This window comes from Leopardus geoffroyi, chromosome B2 (assembly GCF_018350155.1).
Source record: "Leopardus geoffroyi isolate Oge1 chromosome B2, O.geoffroyi_Oge1_pat1.0, whole genome shotgun sequence".
Taxonomy (NCBI): Eukaryota; Metazoa; Chordata; class Mammalia; order Carnivora; family Felidae; genus Leopardus; species Leopardus geoffroyi.
In genome coordinates, this window is record NC_059332.1 from 104,635,969 (window position 1) to 104,662,592 (window position 26,624).

Here is a 26,624-nt window from a genome sequence, read left to right on the forward strand (position 1 = left end):
ATCCTGAGAAACTTAACAGAAACCCATGGGGGAGGGGAAGGAAAAAAAAAAAAAGGTTAGAGTGGGAGAGCCAAAGCATAAGAGACTCTTAAAAACTGAGAACAAACTGAGGGTTGATGGAGGGTGGGAGGGAGGGGAGGGTGGGTGATGGGTATTGAGGAGGGCACCTTCTGGGATGAGCACTGGGTGTTGTATGGAAACCAATCTGACAATAAATTTCATATAATGAAAAAAAATAAAAAAATTAAAATTAAAAAATTAAAAAAACCTAGGGAAAAAAAAAAAGAATCAGGCACATTCTTGGGAATGCAAGCTGGTGCAGCCACTCTGGAAAACAGTATGGAGGGTCCTCAAAAAAATAAAAATAGAACTACCCTATGACCCAGCAATTGCACTACTAGGTATTTATCCAAGGGATACATGTGTGCTGTTTCGAAGGGACACATGCACCCCCACGTTTATAGCAACACTATCGACAATAGCCAAAGTATGGGAAGAGCCCAAATGTCCATCGATGGATGAATGGATAAAGAGGATGTGGTATATATATATATATACACAATGGGGTATTCCTCGGCAATCAAAAGGAATGAAATCTTGCCATTTGCAACTACGTGGATGGAACTGATGGAACTGGAGGGTATTCTGCTAAGTGAAATTAGTCAGAGAAAGACAAAAATCATATGACTTCACTCATATGAGGACTTTAAGAGACAAAACAGATGAACATAAGGGAAGGGAAACAATAATAATATAAAAAGGGGGAGGGGGACAAAGCATAAGAGACTCATAAATATGGAAAACAAACAGAGGGCTACTGGAGGGGGTGTGGGAGGGGGGATGGGCTAAATGGGTAAGGGGCATTAAGGAATCTACTCCTGAAATCATTGTTGCATTATATGCTAATTCAGATGTAAATTTAAAAAAAATTAAATTAACAAAAAAAGTTAAAACTTTAAAAAAATGAGTCTTTTGAAATAAAAATAAATAAAAATAAAAAACAAAAACAAAACAAAAAAGAAGAATCAGGCATGTTCTACACTTGCTAATGTTTTCATTCTTTTCTAATATGACCACAGTCATTACTCAGTCCTACACACCCATCAAGAGAACCTACAAAAAACTTCTACCTAATAATATTGATTGAAAATTCTGCTTCAAAGTTATAATCTGATAACATTTTATTAGCAAACTATTGTGCATAATAGTTAATAAACTTGAATTAAATGTAACAAATGTCTAAATCAAAAAAAGGAAGAAACAAGGAAAACTGTCATATAATTCATGTAGCTACTCCTTAAAATCAAATTCTCTGACTCACTGACCTTTAAATAGAATTACTGTTAAATGTTTTCCTTAATTCTCCACTCTACTGATTATTTTTTTCCAATATTGGTGGTTAAGCTAACAGGTACTGAGTTTTTGTGTTGCAACAACTAGTGAATAAATAGTGAGCAGGTGAATATCTGTTTCTATGGTTTCTGTTTACAGTAGAGAACATTCACATTGATCTTTGACACTTGTTACTTTGCTTTGTAATAGAAATTTAAACATTGTCTTCTCCTCCCTTATTCATATCCTTAGTTTTCTCCATCTTGTCCTCAATTGAACTATTCTCTTTCCTTTTTTCTGGCTCTCTTTCTCAAGGATCATTACCTCTAAGTTTCATTACACATGATTCCATTTCAGTTTTCCATTCTAGGAAGTGTCTGGATAGAAAAGGAACATGCAGGAGATCTATCTGCTCTTTTTTTAATAAGTTTGTCTGAACAAATACTGAGTTTCTGAAAATAGATCAGCAATTTAAGAAGAAATAACAAAGTTTCCTTTTTTGCTGGGACAAAGCCTCTTTCCATGACAAATCCTCGAGGAACAGGGATCGTTTTCTTCCCTCTTTCAGCAGTGGCTGAGATCCCATTAGATAAGGTAAGCTCCAGGAATGCAGTGAACCTTGCCAATTCCTTGGGTTGCCCTCTGCAAATATACTTACTTTCTGCAGGATCAAACTAAACCATTCATTACTTATACTCGTACTTCTCTACAATGGCACAAAATTATAGCAACCAAAAGTTGCTAAAATTAATGTCAAATGGATAAAAACATAGGTTTCAAAAACAGGTTGAGATCATTTTTCTCATAATACCCACTGCACTAAACTGAATCGTGAAGTGTGCTGACTGATCTCTGTCAGGTATGACAATGTGTTTAAAATGTTAAACCAAAATGCTTATTGACATATTTTATATTCCCAGAACCATTGAGCAAAGATTCCTGGGAGATACTCCTTCTTTGCATTTGAAGATTAATTTTTGTCAAATTATTTTCAAAAATCAAACAAACTGAAAATATTCCTTTGAAAAAGATTTTTTTTAATGGTACTTTGTCCATTAAATAAATTAAATAGTTTCACTAGATAAATACCAGTCTACTTAACTGTAAATGTAAATGTATAGATAAGGTGAACAAAATAAAGTGAGCTCTGTCCTAGGAAAAGACATCACGGGAACTCTGCAGGAGTTTATGTAAGCCTTCTCAGTATGTGTTCACCTATTTATTTTTTTTAGCTCCTCAAAAGCGATTTCATATTCTGCCTGTGAACACGTCATCAGAAAAAAAAAAGTTGTTTTTATTATTATGAACACAGTATTTTTTAAAAACTATTAAATTAGCAAATAACAAAGCAAGCCTTCAGGTTTCCCTAAGGGGGAATGTCAGACACACCCAAATGTGTCAGTACTTTTCTTTGTGAGACTTTCTAAATCACTGGGGGCCAAGGAAGGCTATTAACCTCTTTTAATTCCCTACAAAAGCCTTGTTTTACCACCTTGCCTATACAGTCAATTTTCCATTACAGAATGTTAAAGCCTTCTTATATCACTGTGAAGTTGCTTTAACCCAATTTGTCCACAGTACAGGAGGTCAATTCATTTTTAGGTCCCAGAAGTCATGTACTTGGTTTTATTTTTTGTACAATAAATATATGTATTTTTGTCAGTTGTTTTCTTTTTGCCTTGTGAAAGATAATCAACACTGAAGTGTACTATATCACTGGATGGCAAAAAGAGGGTAGAATGAAGAAAAGGGTTTAAGTCACTTTGGTTGACAGTAATTGGCATTTTATTTTTCTCACTGTGGACCCAAAAGTAAAGCCTGAGTTGAAAAAACTCATCTTGTTATATAGTCTCCTCAGTATAAATGTTTATGTAACACAAATATAAAAGCACAGGGATAATTTTTTAAACACAGTTAAAATAACATAAGCCTAGAATCATGAACTTTCCTACGTGCCCACATTTGTCCAACTTATTTCCATTCTCAGCAAGGTATCTGTATCTAGTCTTCCCTCAACTACAAACCAGGCCATGCTATTATCGACCTGCTCACCAATTTCCTTTCTCCTACTTTCTCACAGTCTCACTTCATTTAATTTCCTTAAACACCAGCTTTATACTGGTGTTTACCTTTGCTCATTTTTGCTCATGGGATCTTCTGTTTGTTCCTTACATCTTCTTTTGCGATGTTTATTAAAAATTCATCCGCTCTTTTTACCCACATTTTAAACCACTGAGTCCCCTCCTTCCCTTTGTTTCAATTCTTCTCTTTGTTCCTTGTGTGTTTCTCCTCAAATGCATGTGGGTCTCACACAGGTTTGAAGCCCCTACTGAGGGCACTTTCCTGCCTCACTCTGCAGATCAAGAGATAACCAGATTGAATTACACGTGCACAAACACACACTGACTACAATTCTGGAAACAAGTAGAAAGGGCGGGGAAATTGTGTGAAATTCTCCAGCAAACAAAGATGTATGCCTGGTTGAAACAGAGAAGGAAACAAACAAGGTAAGAGGCAGGAGAGACACCACCAACTAGTGTTAGAATGAGGGGGGAAAAATTGGGAGCAAGATAAAGGAGTGGCTAGGTAGAGTTTCGGCCAATAGTTGTTCATTGTAATCTACCCAACAACCTGTCATGCTGCCTTAGAATTAGTCTCTCAACTAAACTCAGAAAGACCATTTAAAAATGTATTCTTAATTAGTATATAAAGATACAAAATTACTTTTTCTTTATAAGTTAAGGTTTTAAAATATAAAACATGTCTAGAATGATAATTATTATTTATGTAATAAAGTAGGTTATAATAACAGACCCCTACAAAACTCAGTACTTGTTCTATAGTATAAGAACCAAAAGGATTCTAAAAAAAAGGAGAGAGAGAAAAAGAAGGAAGAAAATAAGCCAGACTTAAGGTCAAATACGGTTATTGTGAACAAGCATTTAACTGGACTCTGAACTTCATGGTACTTAATTAAAAAAAAAAATGTGATATGTAATAAAATTCTTATCTGCTATAAGGAAGTAAATCAATTTTTCAAGAGAAACAAACAAACTGTGCCTTTGCTAACTTTATAATACAGATTTGTATGCTTTTTTAACATGGTTCCCATTAGAACATTATAAAACCTATAACCCCTTATCCTAAAAAATGTACAAATATACATCACATAAATTTCTTTTCTTTTTAAGACAGAGAGAGATTGTGAACAGGGGGAGGGCCAAAGGGAGAGGGAGAGAAAGAATCTTAAGGAGTCTCCATGACCAATGTGGAGCCCAATGAAGGATTGATCTCATGACACTGAGATCATGACCTAAGCCGAAATCAAGAGTTGGATGCTTAGGGGCGCCTGGGTGGCGCAGTCGGTTAAGTGTCCGACTTCAGCCAGGTCACGATCTCGCAGTCCGTGAGTTCGAGCCCGCGTCAGGCTCTGGGCTGATGGCTCGGAGCCTGGAGCCTGTTTCCGCTTCTGTGTCTCCCTCTCTCTCTGCCCCTCCCCCGTTCATGCTCTGTCTCTCTCTGTCCCAAAAATAAATAAACGTTGAAAAAAAAAATTAAAAAAAAAAAAAAGAGTTGGATGCTTAACCAACTGAGCCATCCAGGTGCCCCTACATCACACAAATATTACACAGCGTTTCAGAGGATTCATGATTGTCTTAAGCCTATCTCTAAGAGTCTATGGTCTACAAGTTAAGGATTCTTGTCATTGAAATTTGAGGGAAGAGTATCTTCAAAATCACAGTGTATAATGACAACAGAAATTGCAAAAGCTATATGTTTTTATATCTTTCTTATTTATGTTAGGGGGGTAATATTAAAGGATAATTCAGTGAAAGTAGTTTTATGAGGAAGGTAAATCATGAACTATATATGTTCAATCACAATATTTGTATGTGGCCTTTTGGCCAGCATATTTGCTACCCTTTATGTCTCATGACCTAAGTGACTTCTAAGCATTTAAGTGTTTTGCAGAAGTATGGAATTTATAATACTCAGATGAGAAAATCCGATAGCTACTGTTTATCATTCCCTTACTTTATTTTATACTTTACTAACCTGCATGCCTACCCAAACAATATATTATTTGTTTTTCCTTATTTGTAGACTTTATAAAATAGAATCTTATTATATGCAATGTCTTAAAATTTTCTTTTCACTCAACATTATGCTTCCAAAATTCATCCATGCTGTTACATGCCACTTAATTCATTATTTTCACTATTGTCTAATACTCTACTGAATAAATAAACCACAAATTATCCCCTCTTATTAATAGGCATTTGGGGGCACATTGGTGGCTCAGTCAGTAGGTAAAGCATCCAACTTCAGTGCAGGTCATGATCTCAAGGTTGGTGGGTTCAAGCCCTGCATCAGGCTCTGTGCTGACAGCTCAGAGCCTGGAACCTGCTTTGGATTCTGTGTTTCCCTCTCTATTTGCCCCTCTAGTTGTGCTCTGTCTCTCTGTCTCTCTCAAAATAGAGACAGAGCACAAATGGGGGAGGGTCAGAGAGAGAAGAAGACACAGAATCCAAAGCAGCCTCCAGGCTCTGAGCTGCCAGCACAGAACCCAACGCGGGGCTCAAACTCACGGACTATGAGATCATGATCTGAGCCCAAGTCGGCCGCTCAACCAACTGACCACCCAGGCACCCCTTAAGTTAGGATTGTGATGAGAGAGAGCACAGAGTTCAAAGTGATTCAGCAGCAAACCCAGTATCTACCTGTTTTCCTATAAACCATTGCATAATACAGATAAAAGACATTGAGTCACTTTTGTATTGCTTTTATCTGAAACATCACTGTATTCACTGTACTATAATAGCCTGAAGCTAAACAGAGGACTATCCTACAACTGTAATATACAATAGAAGACAGTCAGGGCTTACCTAACACAATCCCCATCTGTCTTCTAGAAAAATGCAAAGAGGACCACGTATTGCTTTTTGTATATAAAACATTACTGGAATAAATGGATCTGAGTGCATTCTTTTTATTTTGTAAAATAGTACTGCTACTATGCCATAGAAAGTATTAAAAATGTAGATGCAAAAATAAAATAAAAATGTAGATGTAAGGTATATAATTAAGTATTGAAGCATTTTTAAGGAGCTGTTAAATTGACTCAGTATTTCCAAGTAGGTTCTTCTCATTAGGCCTCCTTAACACACTATTCTGTATCTCTCCTTTCCTTCACAAACTTCTTTAAAAGTTACATATATTTGCTGCCTCTACTTTAAGACCTAGAATTAATTCAATCTTCCCACATGACCCAAAAACTTTAGGTGTATGGCACCAAAGAGAAAAACTCATTAATTTTTCCAACAATTTTGGGAAGGCCAAACTGACCACACTAAAGATGAACCCTCAGCCTATGCCCACTCTACCCCACCCTCCAAATGCCAAATATCCAAACCCACCAGAGGATGTTGAAAAGCTACCGCTAACTTTGATGCCCTATGGAGGATGAAACCTTCGGTAAGTCCCAGCCAAACAGACACAGTCCTTAGGACCATACATGCTCTGTTCAGAGATGTAGGCAACTGGGTTCCACTGCCTCTTTTGATTTTGCTTTCCCTTCGCTGAATTTCAGGAGGTACCCAAGTCACGTGTGTAGAGCCATGTAATATAATACTCTTTCCTATGGCTCAGCCCAGCCTAACCCTCCCAGAGCAGAGTCCTAGACAGAACATGAATTTCCTCATTAAACTCTCTTTATCTCATGACATCATCCATAATTACTTTATAAAACTTCGTGTTAGTGTTACCAGTAATCTCCAAGCAATTCTAATAGTTTTTACCCCTTTCTTGTTACTCTGATCTTTCTTTAGCATTTGGCTGCAAATCTCTTTCTTGACATTCTATCTCCCTGTTTTTTTTTTTTTTTTTTAAATTTTTTTTTTCAACGTTTATTTATTTTTGGGGGGACAGAGAGAGACAGAGCATGAACGGGGGAGGGGCAGAGAGAGAGGGAGACACAGAATCGGAAACAGGCTCCAGGCTCTGAGCCATCAGCCCAGAGCCTGACGCGGGGCTCGAACTCACGGACCGCGAGATCGTGACCTGGCTGAAGTCGGATGCTTAACCGACTGCGCCACCCAGGCGCCCCTCTATCTCCCTGTTTTGAAAAATATGCCCTTTGTTTTTTTTCTACTTTCATGAATTCTTGACTGCTTCTTTCAGGTGCTCTTCTTCCTTGGATTAGTTAGGTTTTGCTTCAAAACAACTATATAGTTAACTCACAAATCTAATTTGGGAGTGATTTGGAACAGGCTCAGCTGATCTTAGCTAGGCTTGACCATGAGTCTCCAGTCAGCTAGAAAGTCAGGTGGGACAAATAAGGCCTGTCTTCACCTGGTCTCTCACCCTCCAGGGTTTTTACCAGGGATTTTCTCAAGGTAGCTGCAGAACTCCAAGGGCAATAAGAAAGCAAGTCCCAACATGCAAGCACTTTTCAATCTCTGTTTTTGTCACATTTCCTATTGTTCTATTGACCAAAACAAGTTAATTGGCCAAATTGAGAGTTTGTGTGGGAGGAGACTTCCCAAGAATGTGGATGCAAGAGGGTGTGAACAAATGGAACCATTACTGTAATCTATACACTCACTGCACTTACCAAAACCATGAGCATTTCTAAAGAATTGATCTTCAGCCCATTCTCCTGTTAGTTAGATTCTCACTGTATGGTTCTTATAACCCTTGTGAAGTCTATAATACTCTGCGATTCTTATTCCTGTCACATCTATAACACCTCTTATAATGCCTGCAAAATTCCATCTTTACATCCATTATTCTACTAACAAGAAATACAAAATTATAGGAAGAACAAATTATGAATTCTTCCTATGAAGGTAGGAAAAATTAGGAAAGGGTCTTATCAGCTAAACCCTAAAAGAATGGTGTGATTTTTTTTCCCCAAAGCAGGACTGATCCACATACTTGCTTCTTCATTCCATTAAATAATTATTTTTTGAAGTGCAAGCTACATGACAGTCTGTGCTGCCCTTATGGCATGTATCAGCATCTGTCTTATACTAGCTGAGAAAGAGAAATAAAAGCCCCCTGACATCCAAGAGCCGGCCTGGCACTTATAACTAGGCCTTGGTGTTCTTCTGTTGAACATAAACATTCTCATAGAACATCAACATCAGACGAGGCCACCCTGTGACCATGATCAAAGGTCCATGATCGACCATGGAGGCCATGGTCGAGGCCTCCCTGTGACCATCAAGTCAAAAAGAAGATCAGATCACTCTTAATCACATCTGAATACCCACAAAAGCATGGACATTGTCCAACCACAAAAATGACCAAATATCTACCTATCTTGGCTAGTACAAATGACTATTGTTTCTTTACCAATTGTAGCCTTAATCTTGAACTAGTCTCCCTCCTTCTCAACAAAATTTATTAAAATACCCAATCATATAGTTATCCTTACCTCCTGACAGCACTCAATCCAGAGCAAAGCCCTGCTTCTTTAAACTCTCTCCAAACTTACACCCCAAACTCTATAATGTATCCTTCCTAACATGCTCTTACTGAGATGCTCCACTGGTGTCCATGCTGTGTTCTCCTTCCCTGCAATGAGTAATAAACCAGTGCAGGTGTATTCCTGGTGGTCTTTGGCTGGCGGGCACTATACATTCTTGATTTATTTGTCTTACCTCCAGAGACTGTTAAAATTCTGTGGAGAATGAGCACTGTCTTATCCATTTTGGTATCTCCCACTGTATAAAAAGAATGCCTTTAATAAAATAAATATACACAAAATGTTTATATTTTGTGAATGGATACATGAATCCCATAGACTCCATCTTTCTCAATCACTAGAAATGCTGAGAAGATTTTGGAGAAAATGTTCTGAGTCCTACTTCACAGAAATGACACAGGCATCCCCCAGAGATGACTTCCTGGAAGCGACTTTGCAAGCAGGACAATTCTGGAGCTTGCAGGATGATGTCCCTCTTGCAATGAGAATCTTGGTATGTCGTAATTGATTAATATTCATAAATAGAAAAAAGATATATGTGAGATTGGAAGAGCATTAAAGTGACTGTAAATCTACCAACAACACTGGCTTTCCAGAGGAACCATATGGGATTCTTCTGAATCGCCCAAATCATGCTGCCAATGTGGTATGCAACATTTGTGTTAATGGAAATATTTATTTTGATATAAGATTTTAAATGCCTTTCAAAATAGATACCTAATATAAAGTTTAAAACCTCTTAGTATTAGCATTTCTTGAATTACAAAAGTTTTTAGTTATAGCACTTCTTGAATTGCATTCTCATTTTACCCTTCAAAAAGCAAATAATTCATAAAAAAATCTCCAGCTGAGAAATTTAGTTTGAATTTAAAGGTACTACAAAATATTCCGTATAAATAAAAAAGGAGACATAAGTAAAAACATTAAAGAATTCGGGGCATCTGGGTGGCTCAGTCAGTTAAGTGTCAAACTCTTGATTTCCGCTCAGGTCATAATCTCATGGTTTGTGAGATCAAGCCCCACAAGGGGCTCTGTGCTGACAACATGGAGCCTGCTTGGGATTTTCTCTCCCCCTTTCTCTCTGCCCCTCCTTCGCTTGACTCTCTCTGTGTCTTAAAATAAATAAATATTTTTTAAAAACACTAAATAATCTAACACTAAAATCAATTCAATTTTTAAATAGCAAATAAATCTAATTGAGAAACTTTGGAGAAAAAAATGAAATCATGACAACAAGATCACACACAAGAGACAGTCCATATGGAATCTGAAATTAGTCAAAAAAGCAAGAAAGGGTATAATACAGATCACATGATCTACATTTATATCTATAAGTTTAGCAAAATTCTTGTTAGGTTGATCTTCAAAAAAAATCCACATAAACTAATACTAAAGTTATGGGCTTCAGGAAAATAGCTCCATAAGGAGGTCTAAAATAGCATTCAAGCTACTATCAATCTGCATAACTATCTTCCCCCAGAAAAATTGGTCCAATCTTTCCAATACTAACAAGTGTTAAGAACTCCCATTAAAAATGGGAATCAGAAAATGCTGCAGAGAAATCAGCAGTTAATTAGTAAGAAAACCAGTAAAAAGAACATATAATTATTGTGTTTGATAATGTTTTAGAATGTGACAGAGAAAATCTATTAATATTCAGTAAAAGCATCAAACTTTCAACATGCACAAACTGAAAAATATTTCATATACATAATAATTTGAAATTATGTATGTTAAGCATAAAAACTGAAATTATAAGTCTGGCCCTACAACATTAATTTCGTAAATTGGGTTTTGGTTTTCTATCCATTTAAGAGCTCAGGCCAATAATTCCTTTACTCTAAATATAACCACAGTATAGTTTAATATGCATGTCTGTGATTTTAAAATACCATTTCAATGAGATTCATAATCTGTTTCTGGTTTGATAGTCATTCTACACTATGGACAATATTCAAATCAATTTGTGACCCCTAAGTATTTTTCCCCCAGAAGTAGATTAGAGTCATTAATTTCTGGGACCTGGAAATTATACTCTTATGACTATGAGTCTAACCAAAAATTGAGACATGAACAATTCATTGAGAAAAGAATGCAAAATGCCCAATGCATGAGTGAGGAAACTCATTAGATATTTCTGGTAGGTAAAAAAACAACTCAGCAACTGTTAAGAATAAAAGTTGGTTTTGTCAGCTGCTCTTTAAAAGATCTGAGATTTATAGATAAGCAAACATTCATTTAATTATTCATTGACCCAGCCAATGTTCATGAGTGCTTATTGTGCACAGGTACCACACTAAGCTCTGGGACCCAGGGCAATGGCTCCTTTCTCCACCTCCCACACCCAAAGTGCATAGTCTTGCAGAAAATGTATAAGCAATGATGATAAATGTTAAAGGCTCTAAGCAGGAACACCAAACCTAGTTCAACACGTCAAGAAAGGCTTCAGGGAGAGAAGAACAAACAGAATGAGACTGAAGATGCGTGAAAGTTGCTCAGGACAAGAGGAGGGAGAGGTTTGCAGGCAGGACAAGCCTGACCACGTGGATGAAGCCCAAGACTGCAGGTGATAGAAAGTATGGAAAAAAGACTAAAAGATGTTCAGCGTATGAAACCTGTTCTAGGGAAAGAATATTGTGAGCTGAGGCTAGAGTGGAGATGCACAAAGTATGATCTATTTAGACAGAAGTAAATGGGGAGCCATGCAATTCGATAATAGGTAACATTTATGAAGCCCTTATTATATGTCAGGTTCTCTGTGGTGTATGCTTTTTGCACAAATAATCTCATTTATGTTACATAATGACCTTACAAGATAGATGTCATTTTCATTCCTATTTTACAAATCTGAGGCAGAGGGGTCAAATAATTTGCTCAAGTCATGACAGAGCCAAACTCCAATCTAGATCAACTGGTTGCACAGCCTGTGTTCTTAAGCACATAAAAAGGGCAATTAACATTATATTTCAGTTGAAACTCAGTGCCACTAACATTTGGACCTAGTTAAAATATCCAGCAGAAAAGTCCAAAGATTGCTCCGATTTTTATTTGTGACATAGTGGTATCTCATTGTGGTACTGAGAGTTGGAAAACCCAAAGGGAATTTTCTGAGCTGATAATCAGGCAGAGTTAGTTGAAGTAAAACCTTGTTTGTTTATTTGTTTGTTTGTTTTCTCTTGGGAGCCTCAAGACCTAGAGGACAAGACATAATAGCAGCTTAACAAAAGTTAGCCCTACTTTACTATATAGAAGTTTGTATCTACCTTGCCAATGTCAATTTGGTGAGAAGCTTGACCTTCATTTATCAAAAAAAATAATACCAGGAAGGGCGCCTAAGTGGCGCAGTTGGTTAAACACCCTACTTCAGCTCAGGTCATGATCTCATGGTTCGTGGGTTTGAGCCCCACATCAGGCTCTGTGATGACAACTCAGAGCCTGCTTTGGATTCTGTGTCTCCTTCTCTCTCTGCCCCTCCCCCCCCCCCTCTCAAAAGTAAATAAACATTAAAAATAAAATAAAATAAAAACAACATCAGGATGTATCTACAGAGACAAACTAAACATTTGAAGAAATTCTCTTGAACAAAAACCAATTTGAAAAACCAACAGAATATTTTTCTTTCAAAAAATGAATTTGATTAAGTTGAAATCTAGGTTCTAATCTTTAGGATTGAAGCATAGCAGTTTATGTGTTATTTCACTCACATAAAAATTTTTCCATCATTATTAACTTGTTGAAAACCTGAAAAGAAAAATCAATACTGTTACTAGAAAAGAGTTTGAATGGCATATTGCAATTGAAACTTTCAAAGTATTATCAATTTTCTTAGAAAAGATTAAGGAGCGCCTGGGTGGCTCAGTAGGTTAAGGGTCCGACTTCAGTTCTGGTAAAGATCTCATGGTTCATGGGTTCCAGCCTCACATGGGGCTCTGTGCTAACAGCTCAGAGCCTGGAGCCTGCTTTGGACTCTGTGTCTCCCTCTCTCTCTGCCCCTCCCCCGCTTGCACTCTGTCACTCTGTCTCTCAAAAATGAATAAACATTAAAAAAAAATTTAATATATATATTATATAAAAGAAAAGATTAAGAATTGGGTGCCTAGGTGGCTCAGTTAGTTAAGCCTCCAACTCAATCTTAGTTCAGGTCTTGATCTCAGGGTCATGAGTCTAAGCCCCACACTGGGCTCCAGGCTGGGCAAAAAGCCTACTTGAAAAAAAAAAATAATAATAATAAATAAAATAAATTAAAAGAAACTAAAAGATTAAGAATTATTCCTATTAACTTTAATGATTCCATACCATGTCACTTGATTACTTCTCAAAGATAACTTGAAATACTGTAATCAAATATTACCATCTATTACTTTAAACTATTAATTACACTTAAATTTTGTGATTTTAATGCAGTTTAGTTGGATCCTCTTTTCCTCACTTCTATAACTTTGCCATTATTCTTATAAAATTTATTTTAATTTAGCAGTTACCTATCATTCGTCCCCAAAATGGTGACAATGTACATAAAAATTCGTTATATAACAAATTATGAGAAACACAGTTATGTTAACATAAACATAATAGTTATACTAACATGAAAAACCATATTATATCTGAGATGTAATGTTTTATAAATTAATTATTTTGTCACCATATTGTTATTTCACAATAAAGGATTAGGAGAGAAAACATCATAATTCTATTGGTAATACAGTCACTTACTAATACATTTTTCTAATTAACTTATTTGTCCTAAAATTCTTATTTTGGATTTATCTGAAACATTTACTTTGATAAACAGCTATATGTATTCTTATAATACATTTTACTTTTATATGGAAACCTCTTTTTCACTTAGCTTCTAAAAGGATGGTATTTAAATATATTTTGTCTTAGTGGGGAGAAACTGAAAATGAATAATTTTCATTTTCCACGTATATCCATTTAGTCTTCCCTGAAAACTATCACAAAGGGAAAGAAATAAATGATCTGGAAAAAAGAACAATTATAGGATGAATTGCCTGTCGGTGATTTTCTAGTGATTTAAACTACTCAAAGTAGATATGTCAGATTGGTTTGTGAATATTACGATGCCTTTGGTATAGCCACTGTGGAAAATAGTATGGAAGTTCCTCAAAAAATTAAAATATAAATATTGTATTATCAAAAAATTCCACTAATGGGTATTTACCCAAAGAAAATGAAAACACTAATTTGAAAAGATATGCACCCCTATGTTTACTGCAGTATTATTTATAATAACCAAGATATGGAAGCAATCTAAGCGTCCATCAATAGATGAACAGAGAAGAATGATGGGGTGTGTGTGTGTGTGTGTGTGTGTATATATAATGTATATTTAAAATGTACATATAAAATGTATATATAAAATGTATTTATATATATATATACATATATAAAATGAAATATTATGCAGTCATAAAAAGATGAGATCCTGCCATCTGAGACAACATGGATGGACCTAGAAGGTATTATGCTAAGTGAAATAAGTCAGACTAAGCAGACAAATACCACATGATTTCACTCATAAGTGAAATCTAAACAAAGCGAAATGAAAAACAAATGAAAAAATAAAAAAAACAGAATCAGACCTATAAGTACAGAAAACACACTGATGGCTGCCAGAGGGGAGGAAGATAGGGGTTGGGCAAAATGGGTGCAGGGGAGTGGGAGATACAGGTTTCCGGTTATGAAATGAATAAATAACAGGGATAAAAGACACAGCATAAAAATATAGTAAATGGTATTAAAATGGGGACATATGGGGACAGATGGTAGCTACACTTGTGGTCAACAGAACATAATATATAAACTTGTCCAATCACTATCTTGTACACCTGCAACTAATGTTACATTGTATACCAAATTATACTCAAAATCTACATATTCTGATGCCTTTATGTATGTATGTATGTATGTATGTATGTACGTATGTATGTATTTATAATAATTTTAATTTTTAAACCACATTGTTACTCTACCTTTAACTAACAAGATCAGAAGGTGACTTCATTTCTCAGCTGAGAAAGAAGTCTACGGATACCTAGTTTGAAAATAACTAGGAACACTATGTACAACTTGTATTGGATAGTTATTAAATTTAGCAGTATTCAAATAACCAAATAATGAGGCTCCAATTCTATTTTTAAATGGTGGGGTAAAAGAATTCTCTTCCTAAGAACACACCATTTTATTTCTTAGTATTTTCTTCAAGCCAAACAATGGCAATGACCGTAAGTTAGATGAAATTTTGACATAACTCTAGTTGACACATTAACAAGGAGCACAATTAGGAAAATATGTCCTAAATGGATAGAAAGAAGTTCTCTTACCTTTATACTTCATAAAATTCTAACACTTTTATTTCATAGCATAAACTACCAACAAAATTATAAATTACAAATATTTTTTTTCAAAGCAGTTCATAACATGATGAATAGGAGAGGAACTGGAAATAATCTGCCTTTACATGGCAATAATAGAAGGAGAAGAAACTTTTCACTAAATGCTTTCCCACACTTTTATACACACTTAACAATCAGGCAAACAACTTTTTAAACCCCCTGTAGATAAATGATGCTACGTGCAAATTACACAATTGCTGATTATTTTGCTTTTCATCACTATATTGCATTAAACTTTTTTACAATAAACTCATAGAACTTAAAGCCATTGTTCTTGGCTTGAAGATTTATGTGTAATTTCCATACCATTATTTTCTGGATGAACTTTATATCTCTAAAAACACTGCAAATAAAAAATATAAAGGGAGTTCTGAGTAATCAGACACTAAGAATAAGGGTTTTGAGAAATTCCATGTTGAAATGTTGAAGAAAAACACTCATCTATGAAAGAATTTAGGAATTCAAATTGAAGATGAGATAAATACAATGATTCTTCCTAGAGACAAAATAAGTCATTAAGAACGGGTTTATTATATCACTTAACGTAAGATATTCAGAAAAGGTAAAGCACTTCAAAGTTGAATAACAACCAAGTATTAAATTGTTTATCTTTTAACAATACTATAGTTCTTTTTTTAACATCTCTACTTCTTAGTATTAAAAAAAAAAAAAGCCAAATGCTAAAACTTTCAACTGGTTTGCCCTGACACTAATAACTCCAAAAGTATTTGCATTGTTTTCTTATTATGACAACTCAAGAATAAAGACACAAACAAATGAATACTAATAGGCATTGTGTTTAACTAATCTAATTAGAAATTAGATGACTTAATTTTCACTGGTTTCCCATTGTCTCTAATCTCACATATGTAAATGTAAATAATAATCTTAATACCATATTCTGAGCTCATTGTAAAAAAAAAAAACAATAAACAAAAAAACCTACATTAACTTCCACAGTATTTGAAAGTAAAAAATGAAGTATAACTTTGAAAAACTCAATGAAAAAAGACATTAAAAGACATCTTTGTGTAACTCCCCAAGTATTAAGGCACTGTGTGGGCCACTCGGACACTTTCACTCATAAGACTGTTAACTGCTTAATTGTTAAGTTAAAATCACCACTACCTGAAATGGACTACAATTCTAGAGGTGATAGCTCCCTGCACTAAAAGTATTGAAGGAATTTAGCCTTTTGGTGGCAAGCACTCTCATTAACAACCTAGGATCATAGATGAAGGCCATGGTGTACACTTGAAAGAAAAGAAATGGCCTGAACTAACCAGGAGGCCCAGTGGCAACATCTGGGCAACAAGTTTTTATTCCAGTGGATGAAGATCCCAAGATATAGGTTGGTAGTGACACATTGGAACACTGCTAAGAACAAATTCCAAGAGGAATGAGGTCAGGAATTATGTGCATCAAAGAAAAGTATTCTTGGTTACAGATAGCCCATAATAATAAAAAATAGTTACAATATTTTAGTTGTCTTATTTTGTGTTTGTTAGGCAAATAGAATCCAAATAAGCAAGGACACTGTGCTTGAGCCTGTTACCCAGAAAGTTATCACTTTTGAATTGCTTATTTTATTTCAGTTTAGTTGCTTTCCTCAGCATTTATTGTCTGTCAAGTATGTAGCTAAACCACTACATATGAAACATTAAGAGCTCATGTTCCACAAAAAAAAAAAAAAAAAAAAGCTCATGTTTCCAGACAATCAGAGAATCCAGAGTTCTGTGTGAAATCAGGGACCTTACAGATGAGCAAACAGAGATCCTAAGCAGTAATATGAATTGAATGTATGTAAAATTAGTACATTATGGTTTTCAGAGAATGGGTCCCTCACCTCTTTGGTTAAGTTTATTCCTAGATATATTATTGTTTTTGGTGCAATTGTAAATGGGACTGTCTTCTTAATTTCACTTTCTGCTGCTTCATTATTAGTGTATAGGAATGCAACAGATTTCTATACATTGATTTTGTATCCTGCGACTTTACTGAATTCATTTATCAGTTCTAGTGGGTTTTTTTTTTTTTGGTGGAGTCTTTAGAGCTTTCTATATATAGTATCATGTCATTTGCAAATATAAAACTATAAAACACTGATAAAAGAAATTCAAGATGACATGAAGAAATGAAAAGGCATTCCACGCTCATGGGTTGGAAGAACAAATGTTGTTAAAATATCTCTACTACCCAAAGCAGTCTACACATTCAATGCAACCCCTATCGAAATACCAACAGCATTTTTCACAGAACTAGAACAAGCAACCCTAAAATTTGTATGGAACCAAAAAGACCTCCAATAGCCAAAGCAGTCTTGAAAAAGAAAAACAAAAATTAAAACAATATGGTACTGGCAAAAAGCAGATACATAAATCAATGGAATCAAATAGAAAACCCAAAAATAAACCCACATTTATATAGTCAATTAATCTTTGACAAAGGAGAAATGAAGATACAATGGGAAAAAGACAGTCTCTTCAACAAATATTGTTGGAAAAACTAGACAGCCACATGCAAAAGAATGAAACTGGACCACTTTCTTTCACCATACACAAAAATAAATTCAAAATGGATTAAAGACCAAAATGTGAGACCTGAAACCATAAAAATCCTAGGAAAGACCACAGGTAGTTATCTCTCTGACACTGGCCCTAGCAACATTTTTCTAGATATGTGTCCTGAAGCAAGGGAAATAAAAGCAAAAATAACCTATTAGGACTACATCAAATAAAAAGTTTCTGTACAGCAAAGGAAAAAATCAACAAAACTAAAAGGCAACTTAGTGAATGGGAGAAGATATTTGCAAATGACATATGTGATAAAAGGTTAGTGTCCAAAATTTATAAAGAATTGATACAACTCAGTACCCCCCCCAAAATCATTCAATTAAAAATGGGTAGAAAACATGAACAGACATTTCTCCAAAAAAGACACACAGATGGCCCACAGACACATGAAAAGATGCTCAACATCACTCATCATCAGGAAAATGCAAATCAAAACTACAATGAGATATCACCTCATACCTGTCAGAATGGATAAAACCAAAAACACAAGAAACAACAAATGTTGGCCTAGCTGTAGAGAAAAAGGAACCCTCTTGCAGAGCTGGTGGGAATGCAAACTGGTGAAGCCACTGTGGAAAACAGTATGGAGCTTCCTCAAATAACTAAAAATAAAACTATCCTAAAATGTAGTAATCATACTACTGTGTACTTACCCAAAAAATACAAAAACATTAATTCAAAGGGATACATGCACTCCTTTATTTATTGCAGCATTATTTATAATAGCCAAACTATGGAAGCAGCCCAAGTATCCATCAATAAATGAATGGATAAAGATATGATATATGTATCTGAGATATATATATATACATATATCTCATACATTTATGTAATGGAATATTATTCACCCATGAAAAGAATGAAATCTTGCCATTTGCAACATGGATAGAGCTAGAGAGTATAATGTAAGTGCAATCAGTCAGAGGAAGACAGGTACCATATGATCTCATTCATATGACATTTATGAAACAGAAGAGCAAAGAAAAAAAAAGAGAGAGACAAACCAAGAAACAGACTCTTAACTATAGAGAACAAACTGGTTGTTACCAGAGGGGAGGTGGATGGGGAGATGGGGGAAATAGGAGATGGAAATTAAAGAGTCTGCTTATCATGATGAAAAAAATAAATAAATAGAATGATAAAAATATTAGATTATGAATTCAAGGCTCTAGTATTAATATTCTAGTATTTATTTGTCTAGTATGCATATGTTTTGCTGAATTTAAAACATACATAATACCATGCATTATCATACCATATCCATAAATCATATAGTAGTGAAAACATAAATGCACATAAGCAAGCATTTGGTGAATAAATAAAGATATTTCCTATAGATTATCACAGAAAATACATGTTCAAACAGATGATTTTCTCATTTGAGAAATGATCAGTTCCATTCATCAAAAGTCTAGATTTCAATTCATTTCTATTTAGGCATAAAATAAGACCCCCCCCCCTTTTTTTTTTTTTTTAACACATATAGGTTCCTAGTGTTGGAAAGAATGTCAGAAATTACCAACCTTCCTTTTGTATTTGTATTTGAGTTTGGAATGCAGCAATACTGCCTGATTGGCACTTCCTTGCCATTTTATTCCTTAGGCCAGTAAAGGATGCTGCAATTCTCATAAAAAAGAGAAACATATGAGAAAATAAGTGAATCCTCAGTGGTTTCTCTACCAAGATACATTCCATAAAATAAGTCCTGGGAGACATTCCCAGTCTTGGGTTTCACTGGAACCAGGCAGTAACAAAGTTAGGGCCAGTAACAGTCCCCAATTGCTTCTCAACCCACCAAACCTCAAGTATCCATTGTCAAGACTGTGCTTTATCTACTTTATGTTCAGCCACCACTAGCATAACCTACCCCTCCTCCACTTACCACGCCTCTACTGTGCCTGGCACTTGCATGGATGGATGGATGGGTGTATATAAAATTTTCCTCTGTGGGTCCACCATAATCATAGGATTTTTTTTCCAAATATCAGATTAGTTGTTACCTCCTCCTCTGGGGAAATACAGCCATTATAGTTTTTTGTTGTTGTTAAAACTTACTAAATATCTATAGCTGGTCAGTTTCTAATCATAATAAAACCCCCAAACTATCACAATTTGGGTAGCCTAAGTCCATATCTGGAACTCAAAATGTCTAGTCATGATTTCACTGGGAAAATGCAGTGAAAAATTAGCATCTTCTAAATGTTACCCTGATGTTAATTGGCTCTGTGTGTGTCTAACAGAATGAAAAGGGATTAAATTAGAGTTAGGGTTGGGCGTTGATGCTTCAAAAGTTTTAAAAGAGAGAGAGCTGGACTTTAGATTTGAAGGTGTGATTTATATATATGATATACCTGCAAATGAAATGCAGTTCTCTTTTTAAAGTGAGGCATATTTTACAGCCAAAGAAAAGGTAGAGTATTAGATGCACCATTTGTTAATGTTGATGAACACCCAGGGCCCACGGGTATACATATGGTAATAGAAGTCATTTCAACAACAATTACCTGCCAGTTTCACTCTTAACAGTAGAGGTGTGTTTCAATTAAAAGGTTCTTGCCAGTACTTCCTCATACTTTCTGGGTAGCTCTTTGGAAATTAGGGGGTTGCAGATAAGAAGGAAAACTCATTACCCGCCCTCAGAGAGTTGAGAAATAAAGTATGGGTTTGTACTACTCACGGCTCTGCCTGCAGGCTCCTGTCCTCAGCCACATAGTTAGAAGGAATATAGCCCTGCAGCAGCTGCCCAGAGCTATCTACCCTTTTCTCCAAGTGCCTGGCGAACCACCAGCCCTCCTGGGAAGTGTCCAGGACTTGGAGCTTGTCGCCCGCGAGGAAGCTCAGGTCCTCTGCAGTCCGAGCCTGGTAATCAAACAGAGCCACAAAGTGGTGACCACGGCTTCTCCTGAGCTCCTGACTCTGTGACCTGCAAGCATCAGGGGAGCAGTGGGCCACTGGGTTCTCAATCACCACCGGCTTGTCGGCCTCCTGGAACAGGCATGGGAGACAGGGCTTCAAGTACGTCAAGAACCTCACACAAATGTTGCCCATGGTGCCCTGGGAGGGAGGAGAGGAGAGGGGCTTCTCCCTCTCCTTTCAGTCTCTGCAGATCCACTCTCTTCTTCCACCGGGCAACTTGGAAGTCAGCACCAATTCCCCTGGCTTCGGAGAGCGTGCAAAGCCCTGTTTCACAACAATGGGGCAGATCTGCTTGCGGCGAGCCCCGCTTGGGGACACTCACCTGCTTGCTTTTTGTGGCCAGAGCGGCTGCCCTAGAGCAAAACTGAGCAGGAGCTGGGCAGCCGCTCAGGGAAGATGCCTTTTCTTCTGGTCTGCTTAGGAATCCCACAGCAAAAACAAAATTAAGAGGGCTTTATTTAGACAAATGTCTGGGAACAGAAAAGAGTCATCTTGCTTTACGTCCCAAGGAAAAGTTAATACGAGAAAGAGGTTAACACCAGGTAAGATCACATCTTGCCTCTTCCAGGAGCTCTCTCCCTGCTTCAAGTCCGTCTCTGTGGTTTGGCCAGTCCTGACCTCCGCTGCTCTTTCCTTTTTGCTAATGATTAACCAACCAGCTGAGGTTACTGCCTTTAACATCCTGAGCTATGAGCAGACTGAAATAATTTCTCCTTACTTCCTGGTTTCCTTTCGTCTGTGATTTAAAAGAGATTCCCAGCCTCTCTACCTCTCCTTTCCCACACCCAAAAGAGACCAGCGCCCTCATCAGGGAGCCCAACTCTTAAAGCAGCTGCCAAAATCCATACTCTTGGACAAACAGACTAGCCCAGGGAGGTTTTTGTCTTGCTATGTTCCCAGCACAGATTTGTTTCCCCCACATAGATGAGGAGGATTATTTTGCCGCCATAGGGGAAATAAAAAGGCTAATTAAAGTGTTTAGGTATTTGTTATTGGACAAATAGCAATTGGGAAAGAACCATTGAGTTCCTACCTTTTTTCATCACTATCAATAGATTTTAATAGCTTCAAAATACATTTACAGTCTGGAAAAATATGACAGCAGCTGACTAAAATGCTGAGAACCTGAAACACTGCTTTTTCCCACAGAGCCATTTAATTTCCCATCTCTTATGTACTATTTCTGAAACACACACACACACACACACACACACACAGACTAGGGGACAAGGAGAGAGAAGGAGAAGAAGGGCCACATGTGTGCTACTGCAGGGGCTCTTTCTGTTCAACTTTGGCCTCCAGGTCTACATGAGTTCTTACTAACTTCTTTGGCAGGACCTCAGGAGCTAGTGAAGCTGAGATCAGGACAGCCATCCTGACAGGCAGTGGGGTTTGCTCTACTTCCCCTTATCTGGGAGAGCCGTCTCACAGATGTGTGCCCTGGATCCCAAGTACAACTGGGCAAAGAGTTTGAATGGATCAACCCTCCGCCATTTTCACTAGTAGAGAGCACTCTCAACTCATTTATGATGTGTCACTTGTTTTCATATAAGGCACTTATTAAAAAGGTACACTCTAGGGGTGTCTGGGTGGCTCAGTGGGATAAGCGTCCGACTTGGGCTCAGGTCATGCTCTCACAATTTGTGGGTTTGAGTTCTGCATCAGGCTCTGAGCTGACAGCTCAGAGCCTGGAGCCTGCTTCAGATTCTGTGTCTCCTTCTCTCTCTCTGCCCCTCCTCTGCTTGTTCTCTCTCTCTCTCTCTCTCTCAAAAATAAATAAATAAACATGTTTTAAAAAGTCCCATTCTAAAAAACAATCTCTCTAAATGTTGGCAGAGCCTTGAACCTGGCTAACCTAGCCCCAGAGCAATCTCAAAATTCCTGTTCTTTGTCAAACAGCAAGGCATTTTTAGTAATCAGAATAATCAAACTCAAGAAAAAAGGAAAACAGCAACAGGGAACCATGGTTTCAGCTCCATCCGCTCTAGGCTTGTACTAAAATCAGGCATTCACGGTGGACAGATCACTTGGTTAAGAACAAGATCTCAGGTCACATTCCCAGGTTTCTCTGTCTTCAGAGTGAAAGTAGAAGTACCATTTTAGCAGGAAAAGAAGAGCCAAAAGCTGAGCCAGTTTTGGTTGTCTGTTTGTGATGTGAGACCCAAAATATTATTCTGTGTATAAAAAGAAGAGAAAGTGGCAATTACATAATATTGAGAAGCCATAAGAATGTTTGGTTTCAAACACAACATTAATCGTAAAAGTGAAGGATTCTGTCAATGCCCCTAAACAGAGGCATAGGATGCTACAGTCTTTCCAGAGACATCTACATGACCCACAAATAAAATGAGATTTGGAAACAACCAGAGAGAGGTATTTAGAGCCAATTTGTAAGTGGCATTTGAGACTTCAAAAATTTGAAGTTTTTCAATTTGAATATGCCTCCATTATGGTTATGACAAGGCATTCTGGAAGAAGACAAAGTGGCAGATGTGCACACGCAGTCACTGAGCTAATGAATGAAATGGGAAGAGCGGCTGACCATCCAAAGATGTCAGGTGAGCAATGGTCTGAGAAAGCAGAGCCAGGAGTGGTTTCCTTGTGTTAACAGAACCAGAACTCTGCAGCCCCCCAAGCATGAAGCCTTGAAGTCATCTTTTACTGTCCCCCTGGTTTCTCTAAGCTAATCAATCACTAAATTCTGCTCAGTCTTTTCATTTATTCCATAAATGTTTTTTTATTCCTTCTGAATGACAGCTGGGTACTGGACCAAAAACAAATAATAAAAATAGAATATTCTTCCTTAGATTATTCCAAAGGTATCCTAAGCAGTGTCCCTTACTCCAGCTTGTCCCCTACCTCTGACTCACCTGCATACAACTCCCAGAGCCATTTTTACAATAGTAATAATGCTGGAGGTGATATGTGTGCTAGTAAAAAGCAGCTATCAGGTTTAGAGGGCTTTCTATGTACCAGGCACTGTGCTAAGAATGTGACAAATGGTATTCATTTAATTCTCAGAAAATAAAACAATAAAACCTATGAGAAAGGTAGTTTTGTTGTTGCTGTGGTAGTGGTGATGGTTGTTTTTCAATTTCAAAGAAGAAACTGAGGCTTAGGGAGATTAGGTAACTTTCCCAAGCTCACATAGCCACCAAGTGACTGCACCATTAATAACATCCTGGTCTCCATCTGTTTCCAAACGCTGAGATTGTAACTTCTCACTTTTGATGACTCCAAAAAGAAGCTAATGTCATTCTTCTGTGTAAAATCCTTCTGAACCCTCCAATGTGTTTGGAATAAAGCCTAAATTCTTTAGCAGGACACACACAAACGGGACAATTCTTGTTTACTTCTCCAACTTCATGGCCCTTCACTGTTGCACTCAAACCCTGTGATGCAGGTTCCCCAAGCAGCTAGCTCCTGAAGCCCTCTCTCCTGCACTTTTATTTCCCCCTTTCCCTACTCCCTCCCCCCATCATGATTTCCTTGTGATTTTCCCAGGCTGGATTCCATTGATACCTCTCCCACAATAGAATAGAGTCTCCTACTCTGTGTACCCCCAAAACCTGACACACACTTCTACTTGGTTGAACTGTTGAATTCCACTTGGTTCTCTTGCTTGTGTGCTTTTCCCCATGAGAATCATGTTTCCTTCTCTGAATCTTCAGTGCCTTGTACAGCATCCAGTATGTAAGCAGTAAATACTATGCAAGTATTTGAGAAAGAAAGAAAGAAAGAAAGAAAGAAAGAAAGAAAGAAAGAAGAAGAGGAAGGACAAAGGAACACAGAAGGGAGAAAGGGAAGGAAGAAGGGAGGGAAAGAAAGAAGAAAACAAAAGGAAGGAAGAAAAGAAGGGAGGGTGGGAGGAAAGAAGAAAGAGAAAGAAAGAAAAGAAAAAAGAGACACCCCACTGGAGTCCCACTCTGGGAGCCCAGAGGAGAGTGTGACTTTCTGTCCTTTGACTCTATCCCTCTTTCCTCTCTTATAGTTTCCTGAATGTCAGATTCCTTTGCTAGCCTCCTAGACCAGTTTTCTTTCCTTCAGCCAATCTCCCTCCCATCCTTGGAACAAACTGCTACCATGATTATCTTCTTAAATTACTCTCCTACACAATAACCTTCATCAGATCTCCACTGCCTGGAGGATATGACTTGGAATTTGAGGCTAAAGAATTTGTATTTTACCTGATTTTTATCAGATGTGCCCTTTCCATACCCTCCTTCCATGACGGCCTTCCTGTAGCCCTCCCACTCAACCACATTGCTTTACTGTGTCTCCTAACGTGTCTTGTCCATTCCCACCTCTTCCTACCTCCTGTGTCATTCTTCTGCTTAATATTCCTGTCCCTCCCAATAGACTCCTGCCTGCATTTTGAGATCTTAATAAAAGTCCCACACCTCCTCTAGCCCTTCTGTGTCCATTTCTGCCAACATAATTTTCCCTTCCCTCAAGTTTTTCTAGCTTATGCAACCCCCATACCCGGCACCCATACAACATGAAATGAATTTCACCATGCTCCTGTATCCTATTTGCTGAACACTGCAACAGAAAATCCCACAGCTATTCAATTTTATACCAGTAGAAATTAATGTTCTCCAACTCCTGCTAAAACTACTGTAAATTGTCCACCATTCTTCTCAGGGTCTCTGTGGATACCCTCTTTCTCTGATGATGACCTTGCTGCTGACATTCACAGAAATCCCCAATATATTCAGCATTAACCAATTCAATTTCCTTTTCTTGCATCAAAAAAATGTATCTACATCTGTAAATCCTTGCACTTTCTTTCCTCTTCAGACAAAAGCTTCTACAGCCCTACCCAAGTTCCAGTTTATTTTTCCTTACTAATAGAACCTTACTTTTACAGAAGCAAAAGCTAGAGACTACATTTCTCAGCCCTCCTCACAGCTAGGAGTGGCCAGTAAAAAAGTAAGCAGAAGTCCTCAAGTGGGGTTTCAGGAAAGTGCCTTAAAGGATCTGGACTTAGCTGGGAGGTCAATTCTTTTCCCCTTTCCTCTTTTCTCTTTCTGCTTGCCTGGAACTCAGATGAGATGGCTGGGCCTCCAGCAGACATCTTGGACCATAAGGTGACCTTAAAAATGTAAAGAGCAAAAAGATAAAAAGAAGTTGTATCTTAGGAGTACCTACCTTCAGACTTGTTTGCAATATGGGAGACAAATTATCTGTTATCTACGTAGGAGATAATTCTTTTGACTCTTTATTATATGTACCTAAGACTGATTCTAATCAATATGCTTTCAGTGACAGAAAAGATGGTTAAATCTCCTGTCCTGTGCTCTTGGTATGATTTCTTTGTAGTATCTGATCCATCAATTAGCTCTCTTCTTGCCTTTCTTAGTTGGTGCCTTCCTCAAAGCCTATAATCAAGCTTAAGCCTCTCAAGCATTAAAAAGAAAAGAATAAAAGAAAAAGAAAACAAAAGAAAGGGGGGAAAAGGAGAAAAAAGAAAACAATTGTTAAATCCTTTCTCCCACTGTAGGTACCACCCTGCCTCTCTCCTTCTTTCTTCAGTCACATTTCTCAGAGAATAGTGAATGTTCCCTCTTTCCCATTTTTCTCTTCCTTTCTCCCTTGGACTGTAATCTGGCTTCACCTCACGCCACATCAATCAACTTGGTCCACTTGATGTCACCAACATCTTGCATTTGCCAAATCAAATCACTCCTTTTCCATCCTCATTCCATTTGACCACTCTTCACTGACAAAGATTGTTGTTTTAAGCCCCTTACAACTCTGTTTTCTTGATTTTCTCCTTTATTTGACAATTCTTTTCAGTACCTTGCTGGTTGGTCTTCCTCCACCTATCCCTCAGAATGAATGTTAACTGGGAGCCTTGGCTAGAAACCTTCACTGGGTATACATACCACTGTGTGG

At 37.2% G+C, this 26,624-nt stretch overlaps 1 protein-coding gene across 1 annotated transcript in view; it reads right to left on the reverse strand.

The window, feature by feature from the left end:
* The window catches only part of FRK (fyn related Src family tyrosine kinase), a 108,193-nt gene extending 86,756 nt beyond the window's left edge, over positions 1–21,437 (reverse strand). Inside the window, exon 1 of the mRNA XM_045499340.1 lies at positions 20,488–21,437. Within this exon, the coding sequence (XP_045355296.1) occupies positions 20,488–20,858 (371 nt within the window). The 5' untranslated portion in view covers positions 20,859–21,437. The remainder of the gene's footprint in view (positions 1–20,487) is intronic.
* Between the last annotated feature and the right edge of the window lie 5,187 nt (positions 21,438–26,624).